General features: G+C 39.0%; 1 protein-coding gene across 3 annotated transcripts in view; it reads left to right on the top strand.

Moving 5' to 3' along the window:
• PLA2R1 (phospholipase A2 receptor 1) overlaps positions 1-14855 on the top strand; it is a 130880-nt gene that overhangs the window by 74166 nt on the left and 41859 nt on the right. For all 3 annotated transcript variants that reach the window (XM_057301422.2, XM_063595200.1, XM_057301420.2), the window contains exons 12-17: positions 2186-2388; positions 5476-5621; positions 9618-9702; positions 12116-12248; positions 12812-12847; positions 13311-13468. In XM_057301422.2, the coding sequence (XP_057157405.1) occupies positions 2186-2388; positions 5476-5621; positions 9618-9702; positions 12116-12248; positions 12812-12847; positions 13311-13468 (761 nt within the window). The remainder of the gene's footprint in view (positions 1-2185; positions 2389-5475; positions 5622-9617; positions 9703-12115; positions 12249-12811; positions 12848-13310; positions 13469-14855) is intronic.

Genomic DNA, 14855 nt, shown 5'->3' with positions numbered 1-14855 from the left:
GCTGAGACTAGAACCCCAAACTTCACGCTCCAAGTCCGAAGTTCTTTCCATGAGGTTTCCTGCCTGTGCTGTGCAGTAACTGGAGGTTCCACTGGGGCCCCTCAAAGGACGGGGGAATGGAGCAGGATGTGTGTGTTCCCTTCTCTTTCAACTAGAGCAGCTCCACAAGTATATTGCATTTGGGGCTTCCACATGGATTTCTCCAGTTCAGTTTTATTTTACAGAGCATGCAGCATCTCTTGTACTGTTCATGATCCAGCTGGACTGTGAGCTGCATTCTGAAATTATTCAACAGGCCTGCAAAGCTCCATTAATGGCAGGGGCAGTTGCATACTATAATCTCTCCCCCTTGCCTGCCCACAACCTTGCATCTTTAATACCAGCTAGCTGTTCTGGGCCAGTAGAGCCATCCGATGGCCTTTGGATGCACCAACTCTTCCTTGACTTTCTTTTCTTCTATGTGAGACATAGCGTGTTTCCTCTTTTACCACTGGACATTTTTACCTTTGAGGGTCTCTGATTCATCACAGAGGCCCAGGGGGTTCTTCCAGATCAGAACCATCTTGCCATGGCGATGCTGGTGCCTAACACACTTGTGCAGCCAGCGCTGTTGAAGACACAAACACTCATACACTCATTCTTTAGCAAATTATTCCATTCCTAAACAGATGCTCTATGTCATCCTTTGTCTTCTTTCTTCTCCTTTGCACTCTTCATTTTCCCTCTCTTGTGTCTTTCCATGAGCATAAAACAATCAGAACATAGATGACAAGCACAATGCCAGGTACTCAGTATCTGAAAAAATTGAAGCCATTACTTCTGAAGGGAAATTAAGCAAGATAAATATCAAGTAGCAAGTGACGACATTTTTTAAAGAGCCTTCAGGTACAGAATCATCGCAAGTCGTCAGTCATCTATAATCACTCTCTTTTTACAAGCATGCCTTGAAAACTCATTTCTCCTTTTCATCCTTCAAAATTCAGCTCAATTGTCACTTCCTGCAAATGTTTTACTGACATCTCTGGACAGGCTCCATCACCCCTTCTGATGTCTCCTCCAGAACTTTGAACACACCTTTTACTGTAGCACTTTACACATTATATTTATTAGAATTGCTTATTTATGTGTCTGTGTCTTACACTAAACTAAGAATTGGTTTTTGGTTTGCTTTGCTTCATCCTTTTTTTCAAGCAGTTAATATACAGCCTAGCTGAGCACATTGCGGATGTACAATTTTTTATTGTTGTTGATGAATGTGAATTTAGTTAACTAAATGATCACCCAGGATTCAAGAAAAAACAAGCTCATTCTTACTCATTTTAATTCTATTTTTGGAATAGAATTGCTTTCTACTGTTCTTCACTGAAATTTGAAGTGTATTTTTTTTTTTTGCTGTCATATGAGTTGTATAGATTTTGCTGACAAACTTAAGAATCTTAATTTATAAATTGTTTCTGTGGAAAAATACATTTTACCTTCTAAAATGTTCAAGAATACACAAAGAAAAAAGTGGAGTTTTGTCCATAACTAGTATATCACATTTTCCAATATCTCACATATACTATGAAGGTGGGAGGGAAAATCTCAGTACTTTGCTTTTCATATAAAAGCCTCTCGCTCTAATTCTGTCTTCCTTTTCCCTGATGTCTGCCTTGTCCCTGCCCCCAGATCTTTACCTCATTTAGAGAATTCATCTCATTCTCTTCATTCTTCCAAGGTTTACAGTTTGGTTTTCTGTTGTATACTTTGTGGTCTACCTTGAATCTGTTATTCACATATTTTCCCCTGTTGAATCCAGTTGTTAGAGGATGAGCACTATGCACCTTTCATTGTTGATTTTTCACAATGGGATTTTGAAGTACAATATTGAAATATGGGGGATATTTTGGTTCCAGATAGGAATAGCTACTAGTTCCTCATCATTTGCCACCTGAGCACAAAGCAGACAAGGTCCAAATTTCAGCCTTCACACTCTCTTTTCTCTCTTTCCCATCTTGCATTCTTTTCTCCAGAGATGAAGAGAAATGACATAATCAGGTCAATAAGACATTCGTTTTCATCTTGATTGCTCTTGTCTGGGTGCTTAATTATGAGATGTCAATTATTCAACACTCTAAAGAGCAGTCTTCTGAGCACAAAACGTTTTAGTCGTCTGGTATTAAAAATGCTTGTTTTCTGCTTTTAGGCTACAGTGGTGGCTGTGTTGCCATGCGAGGAAGGCATCCACTTGGTCGCTGGGAAGTGAAGCACTGTCGGCACTTTAAGGCAATGTCCTTGTGCAAGCAGCCAGTTGAAAATCAGGAAAAAGCAGAGTATGAAGAGAGATGGCCCTTTCACCCCTGCTATTTGGACTGGGAGTCAGAGCCTGGTCTGGCCAGTTGCTTCAAGGTGATACCAAGGTTACATGGACATTCTTAACAGGACCAACACTATTTTAATTTGATCCATGTATCCCAAATTCCTTTATTCCGGGGCCCTTTTTTTTTCCAGAACAGTGCCTGACAGACAGCAGGTGCTTAATCAACATTTGTTGCCTGTCTCTATCCTTTCAATCATATTCCAAATAATTTTTAAGTAAAAAAAATTGATACATCCTGGTGATATTGAAGGCTTCCTCATGAAGATTGATATCTGTTAAGCAGAAATACCATGCACAGGGCCAGGCACAGTGACTCACGCCTGTAATCCCAGCACTTTGGGAGGCCAAGGCAGGCGGATCACTTGAAGTCAGGAGTTCCAGACCAGCCTGGCCAACATGGTGAAATCCCATCTCTACTAAAAATACAAAAAGTAGCCAGGCATGGTGGCATGGACCTGTAGTCCCAGCTACTTAGGAGGCTGAGACAGGAGAATGGCTCGAACCCGGGAGGCAGAGGTTGCAGTGAGCCGAGACTGCGCCATAGCACTCCATCCTGGGTCACACAGCGAGTCTCTATATCAAAAAAAAAAAAAAAAAAAAAAGGAAAGAAAAGAAATAGCATGCGCTAATATTAATACCTGGAAGGAGGGCACCATGCTCTGGTTATCACTCCTGGGGGAGGACTCTAAACACCTAACCAGTTTCTGCGTAAGTTCCTAGCTCTGACAGGAGGTTTTGCACAAACTTGGCTGCCAGAGTATGAATCTGGTGAGACAGAATTCCCACACAACAAGATGGGCAAAGTAACTTTATTACAGGTTGAGTACTCCTTTTCTGAAATGCTTGGAACCAGAAGTGCTTTAGATTTCAGATTTTTTTTTTAATATTTGCATTGCACTTACCAGTTGAGCACCCCAAATCTGAAAATTCAAACTCCAAAATGCTCTAATGAGCATTTCCTTTGAGCATCTTGTCACCGCTCAAAAAGTTTTGGATTTTGGAGCATTTTGGAGTTTGGATTTTTGGATTTGGGATGCTCAACTTGTATTCACAGATAGGCAGCAAGAAGCAACCGAAGCCTAGGATCCATGGTGAGCCATTCCCCCAAGGCTCAGGAAAGCACCCCCAGGAAGGTGGAATCTTGTCTGCACATGCCCCACTTTGCATGACAGCTGAGGGCTCCCCAAAGCGCTTCTCTCGGGGTTTTATATCCCAGGTGCCACCTGAATCACTGAGCAAAAGTATTACAAGACATCCTATTCTAGGAGGGATAAGGACAGTTCCTCCTTATCTCAGGACGTTGCACTCTTGGTACACTCTGCCTGAGAATTGCCAAGAAAAAGAGGAAGAGCTGGGTCAGCAAGGGTCATCTGGGGACCTGTCCTCCTGCAATATTGAGGCCCCAGTCAATATTGTTCATACACTAAGTGAAGGAGGTAGACACTCAGAGGGTGTTAAATGGTATAATTTCAAATTGTTTGTAAACCAACAAATAAAGTTTTTATTATTGAATGATACAATATTACTAATAAGGATAGCTTTTGCAGCTTGCCAGACACGTGAAGATCAAACAAATTAATGCGTACGGTTGATTTGTATGTGTATATATGTGTGTGTGTATGTATGTGTGTGTATATATAAGTGAAGACATTTCTATTTTTAAAATCAGCTTTAGATCCTACATTTAAATTAGTTCCTACAATCTTGTCAGAAACACATTTTTTGAAATATGATTTTTAAAAATGTTTGGTGGTTTTGTCTTGGTTTATTTTACAAATAGGGGTTCACTAAATCTTGGGAAAAAGTTCCCCAGCATCTCTGCACAGGCAGAGCAGAATGAAGACAGACTCTATCTCTGGAACTGTTGTAGCTTGTAGATGGCATGAAGCAGCTGTGAATGTGCTCGATTTAAATTGTACACATGTATAATCCTACATTACATTCATAGAATAATAGGCCCAAAAGTGGCCTCGCCCATTAATAAGTTAAACCTTAGAGATGAGTAAACTGGGGACTGTGAAATGTAGTAATTTGCCCAAGATCACGATTATTTATTGACAGAGTTGGAATAAATGCCTGGTTTAGGACTTCTGGTCTGGTGCCTTTTCTACTATATATCACCCTGATATGTCAACAAATGCATGGTGTGTGTGATAGGCATGGTGGTAGGATTTATGAGCTTATAGTGATTCGGGAAGAGGTTCCCAGAGGAGGCAAGTTTTGACATATAATTTAAAAGATGGAAAGGTTGTGCTGTGGTCCACAGGACTTGGAAAGCTATTCATTCTGGTCTCAGCAAGTAAGAGCCTGGTGAGGGCTGGCCACAGGGTGTACCTGTCTGGCATCAGAGGCTCAGGCTTAGTGCCAGGCAGTTAAAAATAAGAAGGGTAAGAGGACTGGGATTGCAAGCTCTGGGTCTTCAGTTCCTTTCCCCAATCTTAAATAAAGCCAACAGAAGACCTTCCATTCATCTGGCTTCTTCCTGCCACCATGAAGACAGCTGAGAAGCAGCAGAGATTTTAGGCACAGCTGAACCACTGCACTGCCAGTTCAACTAAGATCCAAAGACTCTAGAAATAGAGCTACCCTAGGTCCCAGGTCTAATTTCTCATTTCTTGCCCTGGGTCAGCCAGAGTAATGATCAATCTGCTAATTCTAATCTGTCAGAAGGCAATCTGGTGGGATGGAAGTTTATGGACTCTGGAAGCAAGGTATTATAGGTCTAATTCTAGCTCTGCCAGTTTATAGCTGTGTGACCTAAAATTCTTAACCTCTCTTGGCCTGACTTTATTTATCTCTTGACAAATATTTACTGAGGGACAAGTACATGCCAGTCACAGAAGATTTAGGGTGAAAAAAAATTCTTCAAAAAGCTCATTTATAAAACTGAGTTTATTATATTCTCCTCAGAAATTTGTTATGAGGATAAAAGGAACTAATAGTTTTGTGATGACTAGGCACATTCTAATTCAGTAAATATTACTTCCTCCCACTAGATCAAGCTCTTTATAAATAATAATGATGATTATGTTAATATTACTGTTACTTTCTTGAACAGAGTTTAACAACCTGACTTTATCTATAACAATGTTAATTTATTTTCTTTTACTATACAGGTATTTCATAGTGAAAAAGTTCTGATGAAAAGAACATGGAGAGAAGCTGAAGCATTTTGCGAAGAATTTGGAGCTCATCTTGCAAGCTTTGCCCATATTGAGGAAGAGAATTTTGTGAATGAGCTCTTACATTCAAAATTTAATTGGTAAATACTTGTTAATTATGAAAAATTACAGTCAAATATTCTATCTCCCAGTAATGGCTTCTGAGGGGTGAGTATCCCAAGTAGTTGTTTAAAATTCCCATATTTGTATTATGCCCAAAGCCAAGAAAAATAAATATACATATAGTTTTATGTTTATCTTGTACCAGGTTCTCATTTCATAAAACAAAGAACAAAGTGACAATTGTTTAGATATTTGAAATCTTTTCTTTGTGCCTCAAGTCAGAACTGTAGAGCTTTCCTGCCAAACTCAGGAATTATCTACCCCAATGGTTTTCAAAGTGTTGTGGAAGGATCCCAAGAATCCTGGAACCCCAGGAGTATGAGAGGGCCACGTAGGCAGAGCTCCTAGTTCCTTCCACGCCTCACCAGAGCGGCTCCGACCAGCTCCACTGCTAATTATTTTGTATATAATTGGAGCCTATGTAAGATTTTGTTTGGAAAAAAAAAAAAAAAGAGTCCCAGTAATTTTTTTTTAATTCCAACCCAACCTCCTAAGTTTTCATTTGAGGAAACAAGCTTTCCCTTATCTGTATCCATCTTGCAAGTTTACAGAACCTTGAATTCAGTGGAGTTAGAAACTCAAGCTTAAATTGTAAGAACTCTAAACAGTCTTGTGCTACCTCCCACCACATACCGTGGTCATCTGCTGTCTGCATAATTCCTTCCAGTTTCAGAATGCTTCTTATTTGGGAGAAAGCCCATTCCATTGCAGAAGGCTGGTTTCAAAGAGCAGTTTTCTAATAAGCCAGAAATCTGCCTCCCCTCAGTTTGAGCTAGAGCAAATACAGATCAAATCTACTCTATTTTCAAATATTTGAAGACAGTCATCTTGTCTCCTTCCTGTGAGCCCCCCACCCCCGACTTTGGCCTCTCACTTTGGAATGTTCTTGTCAGTCAGCCTGCATTGTGAGAGTATCTTCTGTGGAAGGGGCACAGTTACATGCATAGCTGGTTGGATAATTCAATAGACATGACAAACAAGATCCTGCCTCTGAGGATGTTGTGATCAGCACACCTCCATGACTCTGTATATTTATTTAATGAAAACAACCATAATAATAGGTACTCTGCTTCAAGCTCTGGAAATCTAGAGTCTCAATGAAACACTGGCCTGAATCCCAGAGAAAAGTCCTGTACTATTTTTTCGGGAAAATTCTGGCCTTTCCCACAAGTTTCCTTGTAGGACATTCCCATAAAAAGATTAACATGCAACATCTATCAAATTATTCATCTTCCACATCTACAGCAATGACCTTAAAGCTGGGAGTTTTTGACATCTCTCCATGTGAGTCTTGTGCAGCATTCTGCAGGGGAGGAAGGAGATTTTATGGTCAAATATGTTTGCAAAACAATGTACAATCTTGGAGATTTGCCATGTACATTAGCATCGTAAAGGGTTCTAGAAGGAAGCACTTTCTTTGACCACAATTCCCTTTTTTAAGAACACTTATTGACATCCCACAGAACTGCTAGTCCCTACGGGAAATGCTGACATGAGGCCATGACTCAGGAACCTGGCTGCTCATCACACTTGGTCGGGACACCTTTTAATACAGAGCTTTCTGGCCTCACACCAGAGCTGCTGAGTCAGACTCTCTGAGTCTGAAGAAAAGTTTAAGAAGCTTTCTGGCTAATTGGATTATCAGCCAGGTGTGAGGCCGCAAATCCAAGGGATAGGTGATAGTCTCCATTGTTCAAAGTTACATTTTGCTTCATTACTTTAGCTTCCTTTAAAACATATTTGCATATTCTGTCCTTGCATTTTAGTGAGGTTTGCCATATGACAACCACACACACACTGCTTCCCAGTTTGCTTTAAGATCAAATGTCACTGTCATTTCTGTTTATGTAAGTTCTCATGCTTGAAATGTCTAGCAGAATTTAGTCCCAAGCTAAATCATGGATCTTCAATATCTGATCACAAAAGTCATATAATATGAGCCAGGCACAGTGGGTCACAGCACTTCGGGACACCAAGGTGGGAGGAACACTTAAGGCCAGGAATTCAAGATCAGCCTAGGCAGCGTAGTGAGACTCAGTTTCTACAAAAAAATTTTTCAAAATTAGCTGGGTGTGGTGGCCACACCTGTAGTCCCAGCAAAACCTAGTTCAAAGTTACAGTGAGGTATGATTGTGCCACTGCACTCCAGCCTGGGCAACAGAGCGAGAACCGTCTTTAAAGAAAATATTTAAAAATTCTTGACTGGGTGCAGTGACCCACACCTGTAATCCCAGCACTTTGAGAGGCCAAGGCAGATTGCTTGAGCCCAGGAGTTAGAGAACAGCCTGGGCAACATGGTGAAACCCCATCTCTACCAAAAAATACAAAAAAATTAGCTAGGTGTAGTGGCACACATCTGTAGTCCCAGCTACTCAGGAGACTGAGGTGGGAGTATCAATTGAGCCTGGGAAGAGGAGGTTGCAGTGAGCCAAGATTGTGTGCTACTATACTCCAACCTGGGCGACAGTGTGACCCTGTCTCAAAAAAATTATCAATAACTGTGTATGTTTCAGTTTATTCCCAGACTACCAGAGAATTCAGTCAAATCTGATGCTTAATTATAGCAAACATACCAGATCTCATAGTTAGCAGGTATAGCAGGTATGCTGCTTTTCCTTCCTATGGCACTGCTTTTCTATTTCTATTTTATTAATCAGACACACACACACACACACGTATGCACATACATGTGTGTTTATTAAATATTATACAATTTCAGGAAACTGATGAAGAGAAAGTAAATACCATTTCATCTCCCAGGAGCCAGTATATAGCAGGAAAGACATAGAACTCTGAATTCAGTGAGGAAAGAAAAAGGTCACAACACCGGGAGAGTGACATGGATTTTCAGCCTATGCCATTGAGATTAATGTGCTTGGCTTAAACTGAAGGTGGCCATTCTCACCTTCTCCCAGCCTTAAATGAAAGTATCATCATGACAATGACCAACCGGGCACCAGTGATCTCTTGGATTTCTAAGCTGAATTTGAATTTAATTTGTGAAATCCAGGCAGAGTAGCTGACATATCCGAGAAGGAATTCCTTGCTTCTCTGCACGAAGGAAAATAAAGTATCTGTCCTGACATCTGAATATTTTAAATCTTTGATTCTTCAAAATTATTCTCAGAAAATTATCTTAGTGAGATGGTTCATTGCACAGGTAGGCTTTATTACTCGATTTATTGAGTATTCTGTGGACACATTTGTACTCTGCCTCATAGAAGGGAAGGTGATTCTCTGTGGAGCTTCTCACCAAGTATAAACCAGTGGTGACAACTGAAGTTAATGAACCATGGCTCAGGGTGACTGGCTTTAGAATTATTTATGTTGATATCTGAAAAAAACCCAAAACCTACTGTGTACCTTTTATTCAGTGAAGATGATGGTGGTTGACTTTCAGAGAATACATGAACATTTAACAAAAGAACAACAAATCAAAGCATAGTAAAGTAGAATAAATAGTATAGTGAAGTAGCAAACACACAGTAAAGTAGTGAAAGGTCCTCTTGGCTAGAGATGTTCCAAAGTTTCTTACCAATTTTCTTTTCATGTGTTCTTGTCCTGACTGAAAGGCTTTGCTATTCCTCATGAGAAACTCATGTTCTCAATAAAAGCTGACTTTTACCCACCTGTATATCACCTGTGAGCAAACCACACAAACCAAGAGTAATAGAATGTGAGGCTTATTCTTCTCTCAGTTCATGTCACAGCACAGGGTTTTGCGCATTTAAAATGTTCAATGCTTGTTGACTTGATCAATCCTGCCAGTAGCATCAGCTGTTTCCTGCATACATAAATATTTTAAAATATTTTTTTCTTTTATTATTATTATACTTTAAGTTTTAGGGTACATGTGCACAATATGCAGGTTAGTTACATGTGTATACATGTGCCATGCTGGTATTTTTTGAACCTTTCACATAATGCTGTAAATTTGATGGGAGAGGCAAAGCTTTTGTTTCTTCTCTTCACAGGACAGAAGAAAGGCAGTTCTGGATTGGATTTAATAAAAGAAACCCACTGAATGCCGGCTCATGGGAGTGGTCTGATAGAACTCCTGTAAGTCTTTTCAAACTGGAGAAAAGGGATGGATTCAAAACAAGTGGGCCTGGGACCACTTGGTAAACCAACCAAGAGAACCTAGAAATGATGGCCAGAGCTCCCATGACAAAACTGCACCAGACCTTAGTACCAGGAGAATTATTTGGCAAGGTCCTGGGAAATCTTTGCTAGCCATATTGTTCTGAGGCCATTGTACAATTTCAGCCTGAAAAAGTATCAAAAACCTCCAAAAAGTCCCCCCAAACCATCTCCCATATGAAGTCTCTCTGGCAGAGAAGCAGCTATTCTTTAAAATAACACAAGACTCCCTTTACCCTATACCTCCCTATCCTGCATATCACCTGATTATCTGAGTATGGGAACCTTGTCCATGACATAATGAAATGAAGATTATTTTGGAGAATGATTTTTCATTTATCTCACTCTGAAAGGACAGTAATGCAAGTTTTGGAAATATCACCTTCTAGAGCAAGTTATTCCAGAAGGAAAAAAAAAGTCTTGGTTTTCATTCATTCCCATACTTGCAAACCTCTATGAAGGACACAGAGAACTCACTATTGCATTTTTTTCCAGTTGCAAAGGGCAATTCTCACATTTTTCTCAAAATGACAGGGAAAAAACTGAAGTAGTATCCTAGATTGAAGTGGGATCCATCCTACGGCACATGAAAAATCACATTATTCACTTTCACCTGTGAAATGGGGAGACTCCTAAGAGCCTGCAGTGAGAATTTAATGCAACTGCTGTTTATTGAGTCCTTATACTGTTCCAAGCGCTGAGCTGAATGCACTCCTACATGATCTCATTTCATCCTTACAATAACTCAGTGCCATGGGTATTAGAATGATTAAGTGGCTTGCCTAAAATATATAGGAGAGCCAGGATTTGCACACAGGTTGTCTGACTCCAAAGTCACAATGTTATAATATCTCATGGTTGGCAAAATATCAGTAGCCAAACTTTGAAGTAGTAAAGAACAATAGAGAAAGCCCCGTACCAAGATGGTTTTCAAATTTATGTCAAGGAAGAGGTTTATAGAAAAGAGTAGGAAGAGATTTTAAAGGTCATTCAGCCCCACTAATCCATTTTTCTGATAAAGAAACCAAGGCTCAGAAAACAGAAAAGGCATAGCAGGGTCAACTTACTCCATAAATGGCAGCCACTACATGGGACAGCTGGGTGGTTCAAGTCAATGTAGCACTCGAAAAAGAAATGTGATACATAGAAGTTGAGAACACTTTCTTTTGTTTTAGTATAACAAACTCATTAGTAATAGGAGAGGAACAGACAATCTGGGTCAGAATAAATTAGATAAGGCCATGAAGCAGTGGCCGAGCTTCTCACTAATATCTGCTGGACAAAATGAATTCAAATCACACCATTTTCTGAACCTGAGGCTATATATATTTTAGATAGATGAATTATTACGTGACAGTGTACATGTTTGAGGAGGAATATAAAGGATTTTAAAACATCCTTTTTTTCCCCAAATTTTTACCCCAATTTTACTTGTGGTACATCCATTCTTCTGTGAGATAGTCATTAAATAATTGAGAAGGTTGATTCTTTAATACCCCCGTAATGTGAATTATATGAGTTATGTGATCACTCATGGAAAGTGACCTGATAGATTCCTGATTAAAGCTAGCTATAGCTTAGAATTTAGTTATTAGAGACAAAAAACTTAGCATATGTTCAAAGTAATCAAAATCAAAGTTAATACCAAGATCTGGCACACCCTTGAGTCCCTAAGTTTACCCAGGATTCCAAGGCTAGAAAATTTTCCCAGTTAGAAAAATGTGCAAATTCAGACCAAAGCTTGCATTTGATTTGTTCCTTCTGGAGAAAGGAATAGCATACCTTTTTTTAATTTTTATTTTATTTATTTTTTTTTTTTGAGACGGAGTCTTGCTCTGTCACCCAGGCTGGAGTGCAGTGGTGCGATTTCGGCTCACTGCAAGCTCTGCTTCCTGGGTTCACGCCATTCTCCCGAGTAGCTGGGACTACAGGTGCCCACCACCACAACCAGCTAATTTTTTGTTTTTGTATTTTTAGTAGAGATGGGGTTTCACCGTGTTAGCCAGGATGGTCTCAATCTCCTGAGCTTGTGATCTGCCCACCTCGGCCTCCCAAAGTGCTGGGATTACAGGCATGAGCCACCGTGCCTGGCCTTTTGTTTTCTTGTTTTTGTTTTTGTTTTTTAAAAAGGCATCTTTAAGAAAAAAATGCTAAATATTGATTAGCTTGTTCTTCACAAATGTGAAACAACCTTCAACTAGAATGACATCCAGACATTTCTGAAGCTTCCTGGAGAAGCCTATAATGCTTATGTACAGGGATGCCCTTTTTGATCTTTTGAAACTTTGTGGGGGGATCATCATTAAGGAATAATGAACTTCATCTGCTGCAGGTTGTCTCTTCGTTTTTAGACAACAATTATTTTGGAGAAGATGCAAGAAACTGTGCTGTTTATAAGGCAAACAAAACATTGCTGCCCTTACACTGTGGTTCCAAACGTGAATGGATATGCAAAATCCCAAGAGGTAAAAATAGTAGTAAGATCTTTGCTATATGTTTGATTTCTAATAATCTCTAGTACTTTCCCAATTTAAACACCCCAAACCACAATATCAACAAATTGCATGATAAAACAAATTACACTACTTTAGCAAAAAATGTTTCTATAGGAAATGGGAAAAGGCGACACCAATGCAGGATGCCAAGTTAGTTCATTGGGAACTAAGGTAACCAGCTAATATTGCAGAATATTTATAGTGCAAGTATAGTCGGGGAAAAATGTCACTTTGACATTACAGAGCAAATGGAATTACTTGTACAATGAGTAAGTGGAAGCACCTGGGACAGTGTGTGGCACACAGTGGCCTCAGCAAGTGCTCATGTCCTTCCTTCTTTAATTAGAAGCCTCTCTGGAGCTTCCTCTTCAAGTGTGAGAACTCACCATATATTCCAAACAGCACAATGTACCTGTTTTAAAGTGATGTTTTAAAAGATGAAGGACAAAATAGTGTGTTTAGAGCTGAAGTAATTCACAGACAATGCACTTGAGAAGCAAGATCAGTCAAAGTGATTTGCTTTCACTTTGCAGATGTGAAACCCAAGATTCCGTTCTGGTACCAGTACGGTAAGAACGACTCTGGCAGCTCTTGAATTTCTAATTATTAATATATACCATATAAGTGCTATTATATACCATTAATGTGTTGTTACATTTCTCAAATCGAGCCTCTCTTTTCTTGTGTCAACCTAGAGCTAATTTGTTCAAATTAATAATTAATAAATGTAGTTATTTAATATGATTAAGGACTAGTATCATCAATCATTTTCATGACATGCGATTTTAGAATATGTACCTATCCCCGACCTTTTAATACTAGTGAAGGTATCTTGTAAGAGATAGACCAAAGAAAAAAAACAAGTTATGTATCTATTTATGTGCATATGTGTCTGTGTGTGTGTGTTCAAATTCCTGTGTGTGTGTATACAATTATTTTTAATGTTGAGTGACCAAATCTCAAATTTGGGGTCAATCCTAGCATACCTATTTATCATTTCAGCATTATTTTCACTGTTTCTTTTTCTTTCAGATGTACCCTGGCTCTTTTATCAGGATGCAGAATACCTTTTTCATACCTTTGCCTCAGAATGGTTGAACTTTGAGTTTGTCTGTAGCTGGCTGCACAGTGATCTTCTCACAATTCATTCTGCACATGAGCAAGAATTCATCCACAGCAAAATAAAAGCGGTACTTGAACATAACTCACCATGAAAAATTCAGAGTTTAGCACCTTCTTTTGCCCTTGGGAGGGAGGGAGGGATAGTTTTTTCGATTTGACTTCGGATATTTATTTAAACTTCAGTAAAAGCCATAGATTTCAGTAAAGCCATAGATTTTTGAGAATTTTTTTTCTATTATAGAGATTAAGAGAAAATAATGGAGGTACAGGTTTACTGTATTGCTCAGTCATTTCCCTTCTCTTCATTCTTTGTTAGCAACAATGGTGAGCACGTCGAGATTGTTTCATGAGGTTCATTCGATCATTTAATCACTGGTAGAACTGGGGTTTTACTAGTGATTAAAAAAGACCCAAATTCCTATCTTCATGGAGTTTATATTCTCGTCTGGGAAGAAAGACCATAATCAATACGAGTAAATAGAATTATATAATATATTAGAAAAAATAAGTGGATAAATGCCACAGAGGAAAATTAAGCTCAAATGAGGGATGAGGAATACCTGGGGGGTGCCTGGCAGTTTTAAACTTTCAAATCTTACAAGAGTACATTATTTTTAAGTTTGTAAAGACTAATATACATAAAATAGTAAGGAGTAGTTTTCTATTTCAACTTAAAGTAGAGAAAGGCTACTTAATTCCTTGCAGAACTAAGCTAGTAAGAAAGAAACATGCAAGACCTATTAAATAATAAAATAAACTGGCAAAGAATAGTGTACTTTTTCAGTGTGTTCCTTCAATAAGCATTCATTATCAAATATGTGCCAGGCACTGGGATATTTGTCAAAGATGCAAAAATGTATGACAGTCTCTGTTTTTAAAAAGGCTAGATATATATACTTTAAAACATCATGTTGTATACAATAAATACATACAATTTTATTTGTCAATTTTTAAAACATAAATTTAAAAACTAAAGCTGGAAGTGATATGATGTAGTAAATAGAAAGGGCACAGAAAGTGCAAATTACAATGGGGGCACGAAGGCGGGAAATCCTCACTCCCCTTTCCCTTGGAAGCTTTGAAAGCAAGAAAAAGCCATTTTCTTTTCCTGTAATTTAATCATATTTCATGATCTTCAGGAATCCTTTCTAACTCTATCATCTTTTTATATCTCTGTAAGTTGACTATAAAATGAAGCCCTGTATTAAAGCATCCTAGGCTTGAGAAAGAAATGTCTTTCCTCACAGTTCATGGGGATTTACTGTCTCTGTATCTTGTCTGTTGCACATACAGCCCATGAGGTACAAGCAGGTCAGGACTCCTGCCACATTCTGATGAAGAAGCCGAGAAAAAGAGAAGTTAGATGACAATCACATGGTCCCACAGACACTCAGTTGCAGAACAACCACTAGATGTGGAATTTTCCCCATCAGAAATTTGTACACTATTTTGTCA

This window comes from Pan paniscus, chromosome 13, assembly GCF_029289425.2.
Source record: "Pan paniscus chromosome 13, NHGRI_mPanPan1-v2.0_pri, whole genome shotgun sequence".
In the NCBI taxonomy this organism is placed as follows: Eukaryota; Metazoa; Chordata; class Mammalia; order Primates; family Hominidae; genus Pan; species Pan paniscus.
The sequence above is the reverse complement of the archived record's forward strand: the minus strand, read 5'-3'. Positions and strand labels throughout refer to the sequence as shown.